General features: G+C 36.0%; 1 protein-coding gene across 4 annotated transcripts in view; it reads left to right on the forward strand.

Annotated features, from left to right (window-relative positions):
• Positions 1-21,353, forward strand: part of NARS2 (asparaginyl-tRNA synthetase 2, mitochondrial) — a 134,115-nt gene that overhangs the window by 82,105 nt on the left and 30,657 nt on the right. For all 4 annotated transcript variants that reach the window (XM_057749813.1, XM_057749812.1, XM_057749815.1 and 1 more), the window contains 3 exons: positions 11,897-12,029; positions 15,964-16,062; positions 16,162-16,199. In XM_057749813.1, coding sequence (XP_057605796.1) covers positions 11,897-12,029; positions 15,964-16,062; positions 16,162-16,199 — 270 coding nt within the window. The remainder of the gene's footprint in view (positions 1-11,896; positions 12,030-15,963; positions 16,063-16,161; positions 16,200-21,353) is intronic.

A 21,353-nucleotide genomic window follows, 5' to 3' on the forward strand; every position in this document is an offset into this window, starting at 1 on the left:
GGCTTAAATTACTTCTGTGCTTTTGATTTATTTCATCAATCAGTTTTAGTTGGGGGAAAAAATTCTCCCATCAGAAAATGCATTAATGAACTTCAAATAATATTATATTGAATCCATTTAGATATTTTAAAGTACCCTTATTATATGAAAGAAAAATTTCATTTTATGTTCCCATGTTGTTGGTATAAGTTCTTCTTTGTATGAATCCAGAAAATTTTGTCTTTTAAGAAAAATCAAAATTTTAAACATTCACCTTTAAATTATGTGCATGAATTATAGAAACCACTGAAAAACTTCTGTGTATTTTACTTTAGCAAAATAAATTTACTTCCTTTTCTGCAAAGTAAAAGGAAACTTCATCTTTGCTCCTCTAGAAGAAATTGCTAATAAAGAAACTCAGCCATGTTTTTTGCTTCTTTGTAACAGTAGGTATTGGTAATAAATAAGCTTAGTAACATATATTGGTTGATATTCATGTTATTTTTATTTCTCCTGATTTACTTCTCCAACTTGATCTCTCATGATATACCCCTTCACTGAAAAAATAAAACCTGTGTTTTGCCTCTTGAAACAGGTTAATAGGATAGTAAAATGATGTGCCACATAAATCTCTACAATTTGGAGAATGTGCAAAACCTTTAGCCATCCATAGTTCACATTTAAGAGGCTGATATAGTACATGAATTATGATGGAGATTAGGAGGTAAAGATAAAAACCTAAAAATTTTGTTTCTGGAACATCATTTAGTGACTTTCCGGAACATCATTTAGTGACTTTCCTTAGTTTCTTCAACTGGGTAATTATTCTCTGCTTTCCTCCTGATTCTACCTCAGGACAGTATAGTATGAGATTCAGTGAAAACATTTGAACTCTAGGCAGACAGTACTTTAGGGACTACTGTACAAAGAAGTATCTCAAAAATGTTCATGCACACCCCCTTGTAGCGAAAATATGTTTGATTTGATAATGGATTTCATATATAGCTGTTGAGGATTGGATGTGACTTGGGAGTTTGAAAATAACTGCTTAGCTCCAAATCCAAATTCTCTTTACCTTTTGTGTAGATCATTCCATGATCTATATCACTGAGTATTTGTTTTTAGTATCAATACAGCACTCACTGTTTCATTGTAGCATTTAGAGACATATTTATAGGTGAAGCCAAATCAGAAGATGGAGGCAGTGTCCATTTGATGTATCTGTTTTGGGTATTCTTTCTCAGGGAGCCATGACCATGGGAGAACAGTTTGTTCATCCTCATCCTCAGAAGATGAGGAATAGTGACTTACAGTTTGCTCACTTTGAGTAAAGAGCCTAGAAAAGCCTGCTTCTGAGAGTTATGCATTCATAATAGATGGGAAGTTAACAAAAGGTGCAAGTATGGTTTACTGGGTAGTTCTGAGGTTGTGCATTAATGCCTTTCAGAGAGTCATTTTATCAGAAGAGGGGAAGAGAGGCCTGGTATGGCAGAGCAATAGATATGGGGAAAACCATGTGTAGCTGGGCACTGAAACAGATTCAGAAGCTGTACCCAGTAAGTCCATTGATCTCTTTCCTCATATTCCATCGTCTGAACGCACATTTCTTTTTTCCAGTTGATTGTCTTTTGCATTTATTGAGATTTCAAGTCAACTTCAATGCTGGACAGTACAACTACAGTGATGGGAATGCTCTGTATCCGCACTGTCCAGTATGGTAGCCACTAGCTGCATGTGGCTATTTAGCATTTGAAATGCAGCTAGTGTGACTGAGGAACTGAATTTTTATTAATTTTATTTAATTTTGATTAGCATAACTATAAATAGCCACATGTGGCTAGTAGCCACCGTGTTGAACAATGCAGACTTAGCCTCTGCCCAGTTTGTAAAGCATTAAAGGTACTCATAGGTACCCATAGCTTGTGCTCTTTGGCAGTTTCTTGTGCCCTTAGCACAGTAATAGTACTGGGAAAATGTAGGTATTCAGTATGTATTAATATTTTTTTAATTAAATTGAATGGACACTCAGAAAGGAAAGGTTGGAAGCTTGAAGAACTCAGTGGTGGCCTGCTAGGTGTTGGCTCTGATGCCAATACCTTCCCTTTTAATTTTAGTATCATTTTTTCATTGTATGTTTTCACTCTGTCCCATTGGCTTCCCATCCTGACTCTCTTTTGGCACCTAAATATTGCATAGAAACAAAATTAAACATTTTGAATAGATATATGGGTAAAATATAAAGAATAGTGATACAGTCAACACCTCAGTCCCCCCCAAATGCTTCATTTCTTTAGTCTCCTGTGTATTCTTTTCTAATCATATCCTCTTCCCTCCCCATGAAAACTAGCTGCTAACCTCAGTTTTGTGTTTTCATTCCTTCTCTTTATGGTTTCATCACTTATGTTCATATTTATAAACAATACTTAAAAATTTTTGTATTTTATATAAATAGAATCATATGTGTATATTCTGTGACTTACTTTATTCACTTAACATTATACTCCTAAATTATATCCATGTTGTATAATCTATTTTTATGACTGTAGAGTATTCCCTCTCTATGAATATGCCAAAAATTACCTATTTTATTACTGATGGATGTTTGTTCCTCATCTTTCCCTAGTGCACGCAGTGCAGCTGTGAAAGAGATTTCATTGGTCTTTCACTTGGTACACGTGTGGAACACTTACTGCAGGGTCCAAAAGGACATTATTCTGTGTATGTCTGTTTTCATCCTCATCTCTTCCTTCTTCCGCCCCCACCACTGCCTCCCCCGCTCCCCCACCTTCTAGAATTCAGGGAAAGTGAATCAGAAATGGAGACTTTTCTGCATTATTTCTATAGGCTAAACGCTCCTTTGAAAGGAGCTTGCCTCTGTTTCTAGTCTGTCATAGTCCCTTTGTGCTTTTATGTTCATAGACCAAGCTCTGATTTGGAATCTGTCAAGAATATTGGAAATGTTTTATTTCATTCATAGTCCATAGCTTTTATGCAAATCGTACCCTTTTTGTGAAATAAAATGATACCTTTTGTATCATTTGTACCTTTTACTTTCAATCATAATTGGTAATTAGGTGGTCTAGATCAGTGGTTAAAATATCTGAGGAGCTTTAAAAATACAGATGCATCAAATTTTGGCTCAAGTCCCCGGAAAAACAGATTGAATTGGTTTTTCTGGGCATCAAGATTGTTTTTTGAAGTATTGATACCATAGATTATTCTGTGCGGCCAAGATTGAGAACTGCTCTCAATCGCTTGTTCTCCAAGTTTTGTCCTTGGACCAGGAACATCAGCATTACTGGGCAACTTGTAGCAGTATAAATTCTGAGGCCTACCCTAAGACCTGTTGAAGCAGAAATTCTGAGGGTAGGGTCCAGCAAGCTGTGTTTTAGCAAGCTCTAGGTTATTTAATCGTGCTAAAGTTTTAGAACCACTGCTGTAGATCATCTAGGCATTTCTAACAAAGCCTCTTTAACTCATTTAGCCTTTTGGAATCCACAGTGCTATGTTATCATTTCTTGGTAACCTAAAATGGAATGAAAAAGTATCCTGATTGACCATCAAAGCTCATAAATGACTATCCCCTTTCCACTAAGGAGGGGCTATAGATAAAGCATAAGACAGAAAAAATCAGCTGTTAAGTGGTAGGAAGTGGCACTTGGAGGGATCGCAGGTGGAAGAAGAAAGGTGGGTGTATCAGGAACAGCCACCAAGAATGAAACGACCTTGTATAGAGGGGCAGAAGCCACTCAGATAACAGTGACGTTAAAGGTACAAAATTTTCCTTTGGAGCATATGGTAGTATTCTGTGGGTTTGTGGGACCGTTGATCATCTGTGCTGCACTTTGTTAGTTTTGAAGAGTGCACACATGCAACGCAACAGAAAGTGGGCCAAGGAGTCAAATTGTGTTGGTTAAAACCAGCTTTGCTATGCTGCTCTGGACTAATTACTTGTCTGAGCTTCAGATTCTTCCATTGTAAATGAAGTGAAATTACCTGCCTCATAGAGTAGCAAGAATGAAATAAAACATATGTAAAGTGCCTAATGGACAATTAGTTTCAATAAACTTTTTAAAAATTCTATTGTGATAAAATTCAATACGCATAACATGAAATTAACTTTTAGTGACATTGTATAACCAACACCACTGTACATTTTCAGTACATTTTTATCACCCCCAAAGGAAACCCCATACCTGTGATGCAGTCATTTGCCTTTCTCTTCTCCCCAGCCCTTGGCAGCCACTCTTCTGCTTTCCGTCACTATGGATTTGCATAGTATGGATATTTCATAGAAAGGAAGTCACACCATATGTGGCCTTTTGTATTTGTCTTTTCATTTAACATCATGTTTTCAAGGTTCATTCATACTATAGGATATATTAGTACTTTGTTCCTCTTTATAGCTGAATAATATTCCATTGTATGGCTATACCACATCTCATTTATCCATTAATTCATTGATGAACAGTTTGGATTGTTTCTACTTTTTGGCTATTATGAAAAATGCTGCTTTGAACATCCACATACAAGGGGTTTTTTGAACACTTGTTTTCATTTCAGTGTTTGTACTCAGGAGTGGAAATGCTGGGTCATATGAAAATTCTGTTTTTAACTTTTTAAGGGATCACCGGACTCTTTCACAGCAACTGCACAATTTTACATTCTCAACAGCATGTATATGGAGTTTTCCACCTCCTCACCAACACGTTTTTGTCCATTTAAAAAATTATAGCCATCAAACTTTTTAAAAAGTGTATTGATTAGGGATCTTAACTTTTTTTGAGGGTAGTAGTTCTTAATCAGGAGTTCACATAATAATTACTTGTAGAACCTTTAATATACTCATGGCCAGAACCCTCCCTAGATTTTCTGAATGGAAGTCTCCAAATGTAAAGCCAAGAATTAATACTCCTCGTTAAGAATCATTGCCCAGTGTAGTGGTTCTCAAAGTGTGGTCTGGGGCCCCCTGAGACCCTTTTAGAGAAGTCCTTTGAGATGAAAACTATTTTCATAATAATACTAAGCCAGTATTTATCTTTTTCATTTTTATTCTCTCTTGAGTATACAGTGAAGTTTTCCAAAGTCTTCATAGCATGTGATAGCAGAACAGATTGAATGCGTAAGCAAATATGAGAACCCAGCTGTCTTCTATTAAGCCAGATATGAAGGAGATTTACAAAAATGTAAAACCGTGCCATTCCTCTTATGAATTTTTATTAAAAAGATTTTTTATGACATAGGATGGGTTTACCATTGTTTTTAAATAAATTAATAAAATTTTAAAAATTTCTGTTTTATTGATAAATATTGGTAGACATAACCTACATAAACAAAATCTCTTGCACTGATTGAAAGTATAAAGAGATCTTGAGACCGACCAAATGAGAACTGTCAACCTTTGGAAAGAAAGGAGACACACACACAAAAAACAAAAACAAAATCTTACCCATTTGTTGAACACTTACCATATAGTTAATACTACATTAATCTTTTTACATATTTTGTTTCATCTTTATAATAACCCCATGACAAATATATACTTAACTTCATTTTCACATAGGAAAATTTAGTCTCAAAAAAGTTAACTTGGCTAGTTCATAAGTGGAGGAGCCAGAATTTCGATTTAGGTCTTTAGAGTACAGGCTCTTGATCACTATGATGATCTTTAAAAAGTAAGGGTCATCAGTGCAGGACTTGAACCCAGGAAATTGCTGATAGTTCAGTGTCATAATGACTCATCTACTGCTACAGTATCAGGCCTCAGAAAACCTTTGAAATCTTTGTAGACTTAAATAACATGTAAATACCATGTGGTACATATACCTAAACTAAAGTTCTCACATGTTCTCTTTCGTGGTCCTCAGTTACAGGGACTGCTAAATATGAGAAATACAAGAGGGATAATCTAGGCACGAATAGATGCAGTCAACAAAATGTATATCTTTTTTGAAAAGGTGATTTTAATATCTTGTTAAAAATGTGAGGACAAATGTGCAGTAAGAACAATTAGCAGGTTTTGACCCTTGAGAAAAATGTTATTTTCTAAATGCAGTCAGTCCTCTGAAGAATCCATCATTACAGGAATGATGAAATAGCAATACTTGTTTTAACTTGTTGATATCCACTCTGGCAGAAGCCAAAGAATCAGGTGCTTCTCTGTTTACATAGAATAAGACTAAGGGAAATATTTTTCATGTGGTAATATTTCAGTTTCTCAAAAAGTAAAATCTTTGCTAGAGAAGTTCATCTGATCTAGTCCTTTTCAAAGATGTACTTGTTGCCTGCAGAGCAAAAACTAATATGTGGGCAGTCTTTTAAAAAAACTGATTTTTTTTATCTCCTAGTGCCTTCTGTAAAAAATTATTTCGGGGAATAGCAGAATTGTTTGCTTAGTAATTGATATTCTGTTTACCATCTTACTCTTCTTACTATGCTGTCCTTACCCCCATCCCAGTGCTGTTTCAAATATTCAAAGTTTGGATATCAGCATATTTTATAGAAAATGAGTTAGTTATTTGACAAATTGTAATTGTCTTGTGTGTCATGCACTGGGTTAAGAACTGAGGATAATATAATGAACCAAAAAATAGATAAGGTCACTCATGAAATTTACAGTCTAGTGAAAGAGATGGACATTAAACAGATGATTACCTCCATATGTCATTTATTTTAATTTTGGGAGACTCTGTGAACAGTAGTACATGGTGTTATTGAAGACCCTAATGGGAAGATTAAACTGGAAGGTAGGAAGAAGACTGAAGCCAGTGTGAGGGGTCAGGGAAGACGTGTGTTCTGTTTGTGACAAGTGAAAGGATTGACTAAGTAGGTGGACATATGCTTCTGGAGCTTAGAGAAGAAGTCTGGACAGGAGATACAAATTTGTGAATTGTGTGCCAATAGATAGTTAATTGAAAATTAATTAATTGAGGTGAGATCATTTAGGGAGAATGTATTCAATGAGAAAAGAGATTCTAGGACTAAGATTTGAAGATTGCTAGTGTTTAATGAATAGCTAGAGTAGAATGTAGAAGGAGACAGAGGTGGAGGTCAGATAAATAGGAGAATTAGGAGAATGCAGTGTTAAATATTTCAAGAGGAGAGAGTATTTCAAAGAGTATTAAATAAAATTCAGACTCTCCTTACCATGGCTTACAAGGAAGACCCTACATGTTCTGATCCCTTTCAAGCTCTTTGGCCTTATCTCTTACCATTCATCTTGCTGCTGGCCTACCTCTGTTTTTTAAACTTGTCAGGCTCTGTCCTACCTTAGGACCTGTGTGCTTCGTATTCCCTTTGCTGAGTGTCCCTCCCCCAGTTCAGATGCTCATCAGAGAAGAGTAGCCAACTCTCCAGTCCCTTTAGCAGGATTGTTGTCAGACTCTTATCGAAATTAGAATCTCATTATACAGTTAAGATTAAATTTGCCTGGACCTCAGATTCAGTTCTAAATCAGATACTTAGGACTGTTAAAGAAAATTAACTTTGCAGAAATGTTTAGCAATAGTGGTAAATAAGAAATTTTTAGAGTTTACAGTGCATGCTCGCTAAGACATCTTGGTAAGAGCTGATGAAATGGTGAGAGGTACATCTCTTTATAAGCCCTTCCACCGAGTGTACTATTGCAGAGGGGGAAAGCGGAAAAGGAGGTGCCTGGAGTTTCCACTCTGTTAGGCACGTAGAAACAACGAATGACAAATATGTCACAATATTGATAATCCAGTGGATACAAAGCAGTGGTCAAATAGGTGAATGTTTTCTGGATGATGGGAATACCACTTGACAAAGACTGTTTTAAAAGTCCGTTTAAAGCTGTCTGTGAGTTCACTGCAGTGCAATGAATGTTTCCAGAATGAGAGTAGAGAAGCGGTAGGAGGTTGGGAGTGGGCGGCCTTAGGGAAAGTTGCTGATCTCCCTTATGCTGAATAAGTTCTTCCGCAGCTAAAAAGGCAGTAATTCCTCTTTTGTTTCAAAATATAAAGATTAGTTCTTAAATTTCAGGGCCAGAAGGAATAAATGGTCAAGCAATTAGTGACCATTTTGTAATAATCTACTTGCCAATTTAGGGCTTCATAAAACTCCACACAAGGGAGAAAGTGACCTTTGTAGAACCTTTTTTTGGTAACTTTACTTTTTATTTTTAAAAAGCCATTTTTGTAGCTCCCTTAGCTGATGGGTATTGAATGTACTTTTGTTATCTTAAACATCAACTCCAAGCTCATGGACTTTCCTTATATAGCTTTCCTCTCGCCATAATTTGGCACAAGAATGATTCTTAGTGCTGAATGTTTTCTTTTTTTGCTGGCCTCTTCTCACAGCAGTACTGGCCTTTCACCTGGTTTTGTATCTTATTTTAGAAATGGCCTTGTTCTCAGATCTTATTTTAACTATTGCTTGGGCCAAGCCTTGCTGCAGATTGCTTTCATGAGTGTGGAAGACTGAGAAAAAGAAATCAGCATAAATTAAAATAATAGTGATTTCACATGGACCTAGAAACAAAATTATTGTAAAAGATACTAGAGAATAGTGCCAAACTGCCCCCACCTCCCACTCATGTAAAAATCTGAAGACCAGAAAGGGTAAATGACTTGCTAAAGGTTACAAAATATTGATTAAAATTTATCTTCTCATTTGCACGAAGGCAACATATCCTAGAGAGCTATGATTTTAACACAGAAAACAAACTATTCACAAGGAAGGGAAATACACCAAACACCCTAGTTATCTTTGAGAAGGCAGGGGGCGCATTTTACAAATTTTTCTCTCTTGTATACTTGCTTTGCCCATGTTCAGTTACAAGCATCATCATTTTAATAGGTTAAGGAAGGCTGTGATCATTAGAGTCAGATCTAGATTTGAATCTGGCCTCTACCACTTGTTAGGCTATGACTCTATGACTCTGTTTCTTAGACTGAAAAATAGAAGTAACAGTATATACTTTATTGAGTTATAACAAAGGAGTTAACTGTAAGGGTCTCACACCTAATGACTGGCCCACGAAGAACACTTGCTAATGGTAGCCAGTATCACTACTACTACTGCTTTCATTACTTCATTAGAGAACACTAGGCACTACCGTGGGGTGATCTTTATTGAATGCTTTAAACATTTATCAACTTAACGACTTGATGCTAAATTAGGCAATTTGTCAACACACCTTCCAGCTCATTTTATCTTTTTGTTAATTCAAGGGAAGCACCATAGCTGTTGATTTTTACTTTTACCCTATTAGAATAATACTTAACTTTTGGATACCACAATTAAAATCTGATCCTTACTAAAATAAAAATCCCTGATCCTCTTCTATGCTTTGTGCTAGAGAGTTTACCTGGTGTTGCTAGAGAAAATCATTAACCATTGTTAAATAAAAAATCCCTATTGCTACTCATCTTGGAGCTCCCTCCCTATCCATATGAGAAGTAGATGCCCTTGAGACTTGAATCTGTAGTTCTTAGATACTGCTGTTTTCTCTGTATCTAGTACCTTAATACATGTAATGTGTCTCTTTTGAATAGCAGTTCCATTGGCCTCCTTGTATTTCAGGATAACTGCCCATTTCTTAGAAGTCTTCCTCAGAGCCTCCAAAGTAAATTTCACCTATGCCATGGAGTTTCTATTTATGCCCTAGAAAATTTCAGTAGAATATCCTTTGTTGTTAATGAACATCTATATATACAATTTCTTGTGATGCAGTGCCAGAAAAAAATGTCATTTTATTTATTTTGATATAGTATGGCCAACCTGCCTAGAGATTGCGTAGTCACAGATTAGAAACTCAAGGCCCTGTAATTTTTGAATTTATTGTTTGGGACAGGCCTAAATTGTTTGACCCATTTTAGTTATTGAGTAACAGCCACAGTAAAATATATCTATTTTTCTGTACATTATTTGTAATGTTACAGTTTATAAGGATGTTGTACTTTTCCAGTTTGCAACTGAGGAAGCCTGTCATCCTCATTATTACTTATTCATTCAACTTGAGCACCTGTTTTATCTTAGGCATTGGAGATGCAAAGATGAATAAAGCATTATTCCTGCTGTAGAAAATTTCATAGTTTATTAAGGGAGAAAGATATGAAATGCATAATTACATTTCTAAGTGACATGTTCTGTGTAATATATAAACAAAGTGTTACAGTCATAGAAAGGAAGGAACAGTAAATTTGGGGGTATATGGTAAGATTACAAAGAGAAAGTGACATTTATGTCAAGTCTTGAAGGATGGATGAGAATTTGCCATTTGGAGAGAGAGGAACAGAGGATGGGCACTACAGAGAGGGGACAGCCAATAAAAAGGCCTGAAGGCACGTGGGGTGTGTGAGGAGAGTAACTTCAGTGTGTTGGAGAAAAGGCTTTGTAAAGGAATGTCCGGTCAAATTAGGAGTTTGAATTTTAACCTTTGAGTAGGGGAGAACCATTGAAAAATTTTAAACTAGGGCTGACATAATCAGATTTGAGTTTGAAAACTTACAGTAGTTTGGGACTAGAGGAAGAAAAGCAGGTGGCAGACACAAGAGTTGACACTAAGACAACAGTAGGGAAATGTGTGGGCAGTGAGGAAGAGGTGGGGATCTGGCTTGGGTGACGAGGTAGGTTAACTGAGAGTAACAGCTGGGGAAGATTTTGTTTTTTCATTATTTTGTTTTTTGCTTGTTTTGGGGAGCAAGGGTTTTCGTTTTGGACAAGGTAGGGTCAGTGTTTTCAGGAATACTCTAGTAGGCAAGTCTGGATCTGAATCTTGGGAGAGATGTTACCATAGTAATATTTTGAGTTCTTACTGTTGTTTTTTCCGTTTAAAACTAAGCTCAGAGCTTAACTAATCGTGGTCTCAGCAAGGTGGCTGTAGAACCAAAACATAAATTCCTAAGCTTCTTACCAACTAGGCCTTAACTGAAATGGCCTTTGAAAGAAAAAATAAATCTCATGATTTCCACTATAATTGGTTTACTGTTTAATTTCCCATAGTATCTTTACTTAAAAAAAAAAAAAACTGGTATGTATATCTACAATCACTCTGTTTTCTGTACTGTTTTCTGATCTTAATGTTATTTGATGACAGACACATGAAGAGTGTTGAGGATAACAGCTGAGGAGCCCCAAACCTCTTGTTTTCTTCTAGCAAAGCCTTAAAATTCAAAGGTTACATGGTTTTCAGGAAATATTCATTACTCCATATATGCTTGATCTAATCTTGTTGTTGTCCTGTTCCCATATGAAGGAGACTGTGTTAAAGAATGAAGGTGTCATGTCTGCTTCTCTGCAGAAATTTTAAAATAAGAACTTTTTTTTCCATTTATGTTGTTGAGCTATAGTCCTTGAAAACCAGAGAGTAAAGTAGACAGTTCTTCAAAATCCACACCACCTCCCCAAATGTCAGGGGTCATTCAGCATTGCCTGAAACTCTTCAGTGGGCTTGGAGGACTTGAATAGGCCTAACAAGACAAATCACCATACGTATCTGATATTCTTTTTTCACATATTTAGAAAATGATTGGCTTGCCTGTTCCACATGAAATTCTGGTTTTAACTGTTACTGTCTAGATTCTCTGTGTAGCTTCTTGGGCTGTGCTGTTTTTCCTTTACTTTGTTCTCAATTGCTGTGAAATGTAGTTGCCTTGCTGCTTAAGGCAGCTGCAGTAGAGTGCACCCAGAAGTGGTTATAATTCTATATTTAGTAAGCCATAGGGTTTGTAAAGCATTTGCAAATTCCTTTGGGATAAAATGGTTTCTATAAATGTAACATTTTTAATAAAACTATTATTATCACCCATTAAAGAAATATAACAGCTAATATGTGTGGATTTGTGGGTAAGACAGAGGCACAAAACTTTTTTTTCTTAAGAGCTCACTGAATATTTTAAATACTTAAAATTAATCATGTGAACCCTATTTTTACACTGTTAATCTTGAATTGCAGAGCTTTTACTCAAGTGTTTACCTTTGGTCCAACATTCCGAGCAGAGAATTCTCAGAGCCGGAGACACCTGGCAGAGTTTTATATGGTAGAAGCAGAAATTTCTTTTCTTGAGAGCCTTCAAGATCTCATGCAGGTACGTACTCGAGTTTTAAAATAGTTTCTAAATATCAGACATCTGTGACATTAAAATACTTCTGTATACATTTTTACTTCACATTTTTACTTCGGACATCTGTGCCTCACAGGTGTTTGTAGAATGAAGAAGATGGAGAACTACTGAATTTAATAAACATCTACCGAATGCTATTAGTGTAATAGTTTTTAAAGTACAGGAGTCAAACAGATTTAAGTTCATGTCCAAGCTGTGCTGTTAACTTTGCTGTGATGTTACCTAACCTTAGTGATCTTTAGCTTCCTCAGCTATAAAATGAGAATAATAGTAACTATTTCATTAGGTTATTGTGAGAAGTAAATGAAAGATTATATATAATGTAGAGCATGTAGTGTTGGGTCTGGCACAAAGCAGGCTTAGTAGATAGTAGCTCTTGTTATTTGCTAGGCAAATAAACAAAACATCCTTATAGTTAGAAAAACATGTCTATAGCTATAGTAGTAGAAAGCTTCCACAGGACCTGTCAGCGCTCTGGGACAGGGGTGAAGCTGAAGAGAAAGTCAAGATTCAGATCATGAAAGAAAGACTGTATTTAAATGCCATGCTGAGTTCTCTGCTGCGAAAGGCCATGGTCAGAATTATATTTTAGAAATATCTCTCTAGCAGCATTATGAAGAATGATTTCAGGGGAGATAAAAATAGGGGCAGGAACCTTTTCAGGAGGCTGAGGCCGTAATCCATAGAGAGCACACAAGTTCTGGAGTTGAATAGACCAGGATGTGATTCTTAGCTCCATCACTTACTGGCTATGTGACCTTAGATATGGGGCTTAATTTCTCTGAGCCTCAGTTTCCTCTTCTATAAAATAGGAATAATAAGTCATTTCATAGGTTAGTTCATAGGATTAGACAGATAATATATATAAGGCACTTAGCATAGTTCATAACACTTAGTAAGTACCCAGAATGTGTTAAACGGTTATTATGAATTCTCTGTCCAATACCATTTTGGTTAATATCTTAGTTTGGATTTCTAATTATTATATTATTATAATAATAGCCTATATTATAACCCTATTTATAGGATATTATTGCTAAAATAAACATCCTTTGGTAATATTATTACTAAAATAAAATATTATGGCTAAATATAATACTATAGGATGTTTATTTTAGCAATTTTCCTCGACTCTTACTTCTAATCATTTCTACTCTTATTCACCCAGTAAATGACCCAAGTCTACTTAAAACAGAAATACCATGTATACTCCCAAGTAGAATGGAGTCACAATTTTATTATCCTGTCTTAGGTTGGATTTCCTAGTAAATAAACCCTAAAGCAGAGATTTGTGTGCAGGTATTATTGGGGAATGCTCTCAAGAGAAATATCTGTAAGGAAAGGAAGAAAGCACCGTTGGGCAGAGGGACAAGTTAAGCTGTGATGCATTTACAAACAGGGGCCTTAGCCAGTTCTGTGGGAACTTTGGAGCTAGAATGGTCCTTCATAGTCATCCCACAGGAAGGCACGTGCCTCCTCCTGTGAACCAGTCATTGGACATAGGCTAGCCTGGGAAGGGGTATAACCTTGGGTAAGACAGCAGTCTTGGCCTGGACAGTTCCTGAAGAGTGGCCCAACTATGAACCAGAAGCAGTTAATATTGCCAGCAGATAAAGACCTTGGTCCTGAAGGGATGTTGTGGCCACACACAACAGTGTCTGCTTACATATACCCCTTTAACATCTCCCACTGATTCCTCTAGACCAGTGTCCCCCAGGGAACATTTTTGGTTGTCCCTACTAGGGAGTGAGTGGGGGAGTAGGGAAGACGGGTTGCTACTGGCATCTAGTGGGTAAAGGCTAGGGATGCTGTTCAGCATCCTACAATGCACAACCCCTCCCCACCAACGAAGAATTAGCTGGCCAAAAATGTCAATAGTAATACTGTTGAGTAATTCTAGACTTAGGGATTCAGAATCTGAGCCTCATAGAGTCAATAAAATTCCTTAATCAGCTTTCAGTTTGAGCTTACCGCCCATTCCTTATTATTCTTTCACTCAGGCGATTAGAGTATTGTAAAAAATGGAACCACACCTTTTACCTCCTATTTCTGCCTTGTCCCTGTCTCCACTGCCCAACATAATACCAGAGGGAAAGGTTATAAAGATAATATATCAATTGTTAGAATTTATTAAACATTATAATCTTTGCTCTATAGTTATGCATTCTATAACTAAGTAATTCTTATTTATTTGGTACTCCACTGAGTGGTACTCAAGGCATATACTATTGAATAGTTTAATTAATTGAAATATAAATTTCTTCCCAAAGACAGAAGAAAAGGGTCTGTTCCTCCCAAAAGTAATCTCCTGCTTTGCTCAGTTCTCTCCCTTTCGTAAACTGAATTCTGTGGAAATTATTATCTTGATAAAGAGCAGTCTCTTAAATATTAAATCAGAATATTGTAACAAAGGATATTTTCCTCTCATGAGCTAAGCAATTAAATATTATTTTAGTGCTATTGAAAAAAATATTTTTAAAAACATCTGAAGGTTATGTTAACCCTTCAGTTAAGTTTCTGTTTTCTTCAGATATATTTTTAGAGCATTGTCTGAAAGTCAGTGTTAGAAAAGCTTGTGATATCCTTCTTCAGATGGAAATGTTCTGCCCACGAAAGACACCGCTTTTGCAGCCCCAGTTGTCAAAGTCTTCATCTTACCAGTAAATATATTGTGTCCCTCAGCAGTGCAAGCATACTATCCAATCTGCCTGTTCGTTTTTCCTCTCAGTGTGCATTGGCTTTTTTCAGTGATTGAGGGATATAACCCTTCATAAAGCATGCAGTTACTTAGTGATTTCTTTATCTCACTGCTAGATTGAAGGTGATTATAGCCTAGGTAAAACATCTTTAGCCTCCTTTTGCTCTTCTTTCATCAAGTTATTCCTTGCTTCTCTATAAAATATATGTATAATATAAAAATGTAAAATATATATAAAAAGAAATATTAAAATATTTTATATATGTACATAAATCTATCTGATTGTCACTTGATAATTAAGTTCTTTCCTGTATCTCATCATATTAAATTACTCAGACACTTATGCCCCACTGTGTTTCCAGCGTTGATAGGGTATCCAGTGATTCAGAGAAGAAAGAAAGATACCTGCCTGTGGGGCAGCCTGGACTTAATCCATGTATGTATCTTTATGAGGACACATCTGGAAATCACAATATGATCTCATTGACTTCAAATCAAAAATTTTAATTTAGATAAAAAATATTTTAAAAATATTTTCCATTCCAATCACTTTTTTCTTCTAAGAACAAGTTTTTCCCATGAGACTTTTATGGACATCCCTGGTAGAATAAATTCTTATATACTCATTTGTGTCGTATCTGATGCATGTTATTTTTGCTTTATACTTTAGCAAAGTAAAAATGTATGTATTTAGATGTAGATCGATCTCATTGCTTCTCTAATGTTAAAGTTTACTTTTGTTTACCAATGACTGTGAATGACACACTTTTCAAAATGTTCCGCTCTTCACAACTGACGTTTGTTGTGTGCTTCTCTGAGCCAGGCACTAAGCTGTCTTACACATGGATTACCTCATATAGTTCTCACAACAATCATGTAAGCTAGGTACTATACTGAAATTTAGAGAGGCATCAGTTTGTTTTAGCTGTTCCTTTGACAGCCCACTTCAATACCAGTATTGAAACTGTTAACAGAAGATTCAGACGTTTTTCTTTTTTTTTTTTTTTTAACCTTCTATGAGAAGTTGTGATGGCCCCTCTTATCGATCTGGAAACTGAATTAACTTGCTGACGTGTATTCAGGAAGTAAGAGGCCTTATGGATTTATCGCTGTTGAAACCTGGACAGCAGTACTTATAGGGCCCTAAACAGGTTTTTCATGAAGCTTACATGTCAGGCAATTTTGTGTCATTTCTCTTAGGTTATGGAGGGCCTCTTCAAGACTACAACAGTGACAGTTCTCTCAAATTGTCCTGAAGATGTTGAACTCTGTCACAAATTCATAGCTCCTGGTCAAAAGGTAATTAGCTTTGTGGATGAAGCCCTTTAAATATGTTAATTACATGTAATGAATATAATTACATTTAATAAATTTTCTTTTTTCTCTTTTCTTACCAAGGACAGATTAGAACATATGCTAAAAAACAACTTTCTAATGTAAGTAGATATTATACTTTCTCTGAATTTTATTCATAATTTATCATTGTATTTATCACACTGTATTAAAATTTTTTGTTTGTGTATCTGCTTATCACACTCCCTAGACTCAAGGAAAACTCATATTTTAATTATTTTTATAGCTCTTGTGTTTGGTTCATAGTTGATAATCAGTGTTTCATGAATAAATAAATGAATAAATCATAGCAAGATAAATGAACATAGTGATTATTAGTTATATTACTGTGATTCAAACTAATTCTTTAGTAATCAAAATCTGGCTTGATTAAAAAACATGCTTTTTAATAGATACATGTAATTTCTGCCCCTCCGTTTTTCTCTACTTCAGTCTTCTTTCTTTTTCTTTATCTTCACTTGCTAAAATCTGAAAATATATTCTGAATTGTTTTTTTAGCCACTATTTTAAACCCTTAAAGATCTGTATTTTAAGTATAGCACATACATTATTGCTTCATTTCCACTATAATCCTATTCAAGTAGAACTTGATGTTGAACTTGTTTATTCAAGCATATTAATCAGATAGGCAGTTCTTTTCACAGTTTATTATGAAACACATACTTGATATGGAAAAAACAAGCAACTTCTTATATGTAGTACAAACAATTCACAAAAGACTTAGTGTTCAGGGTATTTACAATGTATAGAGGAAGTAAGTTTGATACTCTGAAGAATAGAAAATCCTCTCTAAACATAAGTTAGTATCATTTTTCCCTTGCCATCTTAAGTTTAGGAAATTTTTGTTCTAAGAAAATAAAGAATTCAACCTGTCCTTAAGGAAGGGAATAAGAAAAACTTGGCAGACTTGACTGAGCTGAGAACATCAGGTATCAATCAGCCTAGACCTTCAGGCTGCAAGTTAAAAGTGATGAATCGTCGAGCCTGACCCAATAATGAGGTAGCGGCTGTGGGATTAGAAAAGGAGGAAATAGTCAGGAGCCCTATGATAGAGAATCGAAGGGTAATGAAGTACAAGTGAAGGCTTTTGAGACTTTTTCTTTCACTTAAATATATATTTAATATGTACTATGTGCCAGGCATTGTTCTAGAATCTAAAAGCTGTTTTAAAGCAGTGAACAAAGCAAATAAAATTCCATGCCTTCACTGAGCTTATATTTCTTGTGGAAGTAATAATAGTCAAGAGATAAGATAAATAAGTGAAACATATAGTATGTGAAAATGAGTAATACTTATGGGGGAAAAAACCAGAGAAGAGAAAGAAGAGAAGACAAAGGAGTAATGAAGAAGTAGAAACTTTAGATAGCATGGCAGGGAGGATCTCACTGAGATGATTTTTGAGTAAAGATCTCAAAAAAGTGAAGTACGAGAACTGGCTATATGGATAAGTCGGAAAGGAATACTCCATGCAGAGGGAATAGCAAGTACAAAGACCCTGAGTTTGGAGCATGCCAGATGTGTTCAAGTAATAGTGAAGAGTGAGTAAGAAGAGGATACAAAGATAAAGTAAGAAAGAATGAGGGAGGTGGGGAAATAGGGTGGGGCCTTGTAGGGCACTGTGAGAAGTCTGGATTTTTACTTGGGTAAGGTAGGGAAGCTGTTGAGGGTTCTGTGTGGAGGTCTGACAAGATCTCAATTGGATTTAATATGATCTCTCTGGCTGTTTGTTGAGAATAGGCTCTGGTAGGACAAGAGTGAGAGCAGCAAAGCAAGTAGGAGATTGTTACCGTCATCTAGGTGGAAGTATATGGTAGTTTGAACCTTGTGTTAGTCAGGATTCTCCAGAGAGACAAGACCAACGCAATGTATATATATAAAGATTTATTTTAAGGAATTAGCTCACACAATTGTAGAGGCTGGGCAAGTTCAAAACCTGTTGGAGTGGTCCAGCAGGCTAGAGACTCAGGGAAGAGCAAGTCAAAGGCAGTCTGCTGGCAGATTCCTTCTTGCTTGGAAGAGGCCAGTCTTTGTTCTAGTAAGGCCTTCAACTGGTTGGATGTTGTTATGGAGGGTAATCTTCTTTACTCAGGATCCAATGATTTAAATTTTAACCTCATCCAAAAAAACATCATCTCAAAAATATCATGAATGTTTGACCAAATATCTGGGTACTGCAGCCCAGCCAAATTGACACATAAAGTTAACCATCACAGACCAGGATGGTAGCAATGGAGGTAGAGAGAAATCGTCCTATTTTGGATATATTTTAAAGATACAGCAAACAGAATTTGCTGAGAGTGACAGAGAGCAGGAGAGTCAAGAGTGACTTCAAGGCTTTTGACTTAGCTGCAGAAATAGAGTTGCTGTTAACAGAGATAGGGGGAGCCATGGGGGGGGGGAGGTACGGAGAGAGGGGTGATATCAGGCTCATCATCATGAGATGTCATGTTAAGATTGAGATACTTTTCAGACATCCAGTTGTAGATGTTGGGTAGGCAGTTTGTTTGGATCTGGAGTCTGCAGGAGAGTTCTGGACGTAAGCATATTGATAAAAGTTATAATTAGGTAGATAAGGAAAGAAGTAAATTGGGCATCCCAGGGAATCTGTGCTGGTAACAGAAAACCAGGGAGATCTTAAGAGAAGTTATCCAACTCCTATCTAATGAATAAGATCTAAGATGGGGGGAAAATAGTCACCATTTATAAAATATTTACTGTGTGCCAGACAGTGATAAACTGTACATACATTGTAGTTCATTTTATCTTCACAACTCTGTGAGTGGTTATTGTTCTGTAGATGAAGAATCAACTCAAAGAAAACAGGCGAATAAGTTCAAACTCACGTTCATCTGACTTCAAAGCTCATGCTTTCAACCAGTGTACTTCATATATTTGAAAGGGCACTGGAATTAATGCTAGAGTAGTTGTAGGTCCCCCACTCTCTCTATGACCCTTATGTATCATTTAACTGTTGTGCTTCAGAGTCCATGTCTGTAAAATACTGAGGATGGGAAATGACCTCATGGGCTGTGCCATATCAGTCATTGCTGTCACCATCATCCATTCCACACACATGCATCATAGTTGTGGATTAAATTTATATATGTGGTTTTTTTGTCTTTGTTCATTTGTTTAGTGTTTATCACCTCTGTGTGGTCCGAAGCTTGTTTGTTTTAGTTACTATTAAACCCCCCAGTGCTGAGCACACTGCCTCTAACAGGAACTCAGTAAATATTTATTGAATAACCGAGTGAATGAGTAAATGATGTTTGAGTAACCATGGGGGTGAAGGTATTCTGCTTTAAATTTGGTCCTCTCCCTCAGGTTTTCTATTAATTCATATCACTGTTTACATTATGCACTGAGTATGGTGAACTGTGTTTCAGAGGAACTGGTTTCTAGTCCTGGCTCCACCACTTATTAGTCATTAATGAATGAATTCCTATTTTTCAACAAATATTTATTGACTACCTTCTGTGAGTTAGGCACTGTGCTAGTCATTGAGGATTCAGTAGTGAAAATAGGCATGGATTGGTCCTTTTATAGAGCTTAAAATGTAGAGAAGAAGAACAGTTAAATATTTGCATGAATAATTATTTAATTACAACTGTGAATTTGACTAATAGTAAAGCTTTAACCTTTCTGAGCTTCAGTTTTCTCATCTATGAAGTGATAACTTATCTGTCTTATTTTGTTGAAATGATCAAATGCTGCTTAAGCAATGTTAAAGATTGGATAACTTGAAAACTTTCCTACTATAAAACATCTAAAAATGCTAGTTAAAATATTATCAAATCCTTTTAAATGCATTGTTGACTTCACAAGAATATGAGAAATTTCCGGAGCTAGGAACAAAGAGGGGACTGAACACCAGAGGGTATACATAAATTACATGACGCTGAGGATTCTCAGGGTGGAAGATACCAGAGATGGAGAGGGTTTGCAGTCTTTGAAACGAGAGATTTGAAAAGCCATGAGGGACTTCCCTGGTGGTGCAGTGATTAAAAATCCGCCTGCCAATGGAGGGGACACAGGTTCGATCCCTGGTCTAAGAAGATCCCACATGCCACGGAGCAGCTAAGCCCATGCACCACAACTACTGAAGCCCACGCACCTAGAGCCCGTGCTCTGCAGCAAGAGAAGCCACTGCAATGAGAAGCCCGCACACCACAATAAAGAGTAGCCCCCACTCGCTGCAACTAGAGAAAGCCTGCACGCAGTAACGAAGACCCAGCACAGCCAATAAACAAACAAATAAATAAATAAATGCCTTGAGAGAGAATATGAGAGTAGACCTAAGCATGATGAATTAGAATCAAGATGCTCCCCGAAATATAGGTACATACGTGGTACACGCACACGCAAGATACCATATGACTTGTATTCTTTTGAATAAATAGATTTCAGTGTATTCTTGAGTACTTGTTATAATTGTTTTATATGAAAGTATATTATTTAAAGGACTTGTGTACTCATTGGATTTAGCCTTTATCAAGCAGAAATGGAACTCACTTATTTTACATTTCCTTTATAGTATTAAGGTTTTAGAAATATAGAGTACTTACCTTTTTATTTGCTCTTCATTTATCTCTGAAGAGCAAATTCGTTTATGTGTGAACTTGAAGCAAAGAATGCTAATAATGATCTCTGTAACTTAGCAATTTTACTCCAACAGTTTCAGAATAATTTTCTTGAACAAAAGAAAATTTGAAATATGAAGTTGGTTTAATATTATATCATGCAATATCAATGTCTTCTCAATGCACTTTGGAAGTAGTTTCTGGGAAGGGGAAGAAATATTACTCCCTATACATACCAAGAAAAATTAGTAGAGAGAATTGATGAAGGCCATTAAGGATATCCAGTGTCAGACTGTAATTTGAACTTGAAAGTTCTGCTTCAGCTTAAGATATGGGAGGAGTAGGGCAGAACATCTAGAATAGCAAGAGATATTTAGACATGAGAGTCCTTTTTTTTCTTAATAATGTAACATATCAATGGCACAAAATTCTAGTGCTTCCCATTTTGACTGCTCTTATATTTCTCGGTATTAATGAGTAGATCATATCAAGTAATTGATGGAATAGAACAGTAGAATATCTAAGCAGACAAGAACTTAAGACAGTGTAGCCCAGTCTCCTTATTTTATAAGTATAAATACTTAATTTTTTAATGTTTGTATTTTTAGATTTTTGTATGAATTACAAAAATTTATAAAATGCTGTCATTGAAGTGAC

The sequence above is a fragment of the Hippopotamus amphibius genome, chromosome 9 (genome assembly GCF_030028045.1).
Source record: "Hippopotamus amphibius kiboko isolate mHipAmp2 chromosome 9, mHipAmp2.hap2, whole genome shotgun sequence".
NCBI lineage: Eukaryota > Metazoa > Chordata > Mammalia > Artiodactyla > Hippopotamidae > Hippopotamus > Hippopotamus amphibius.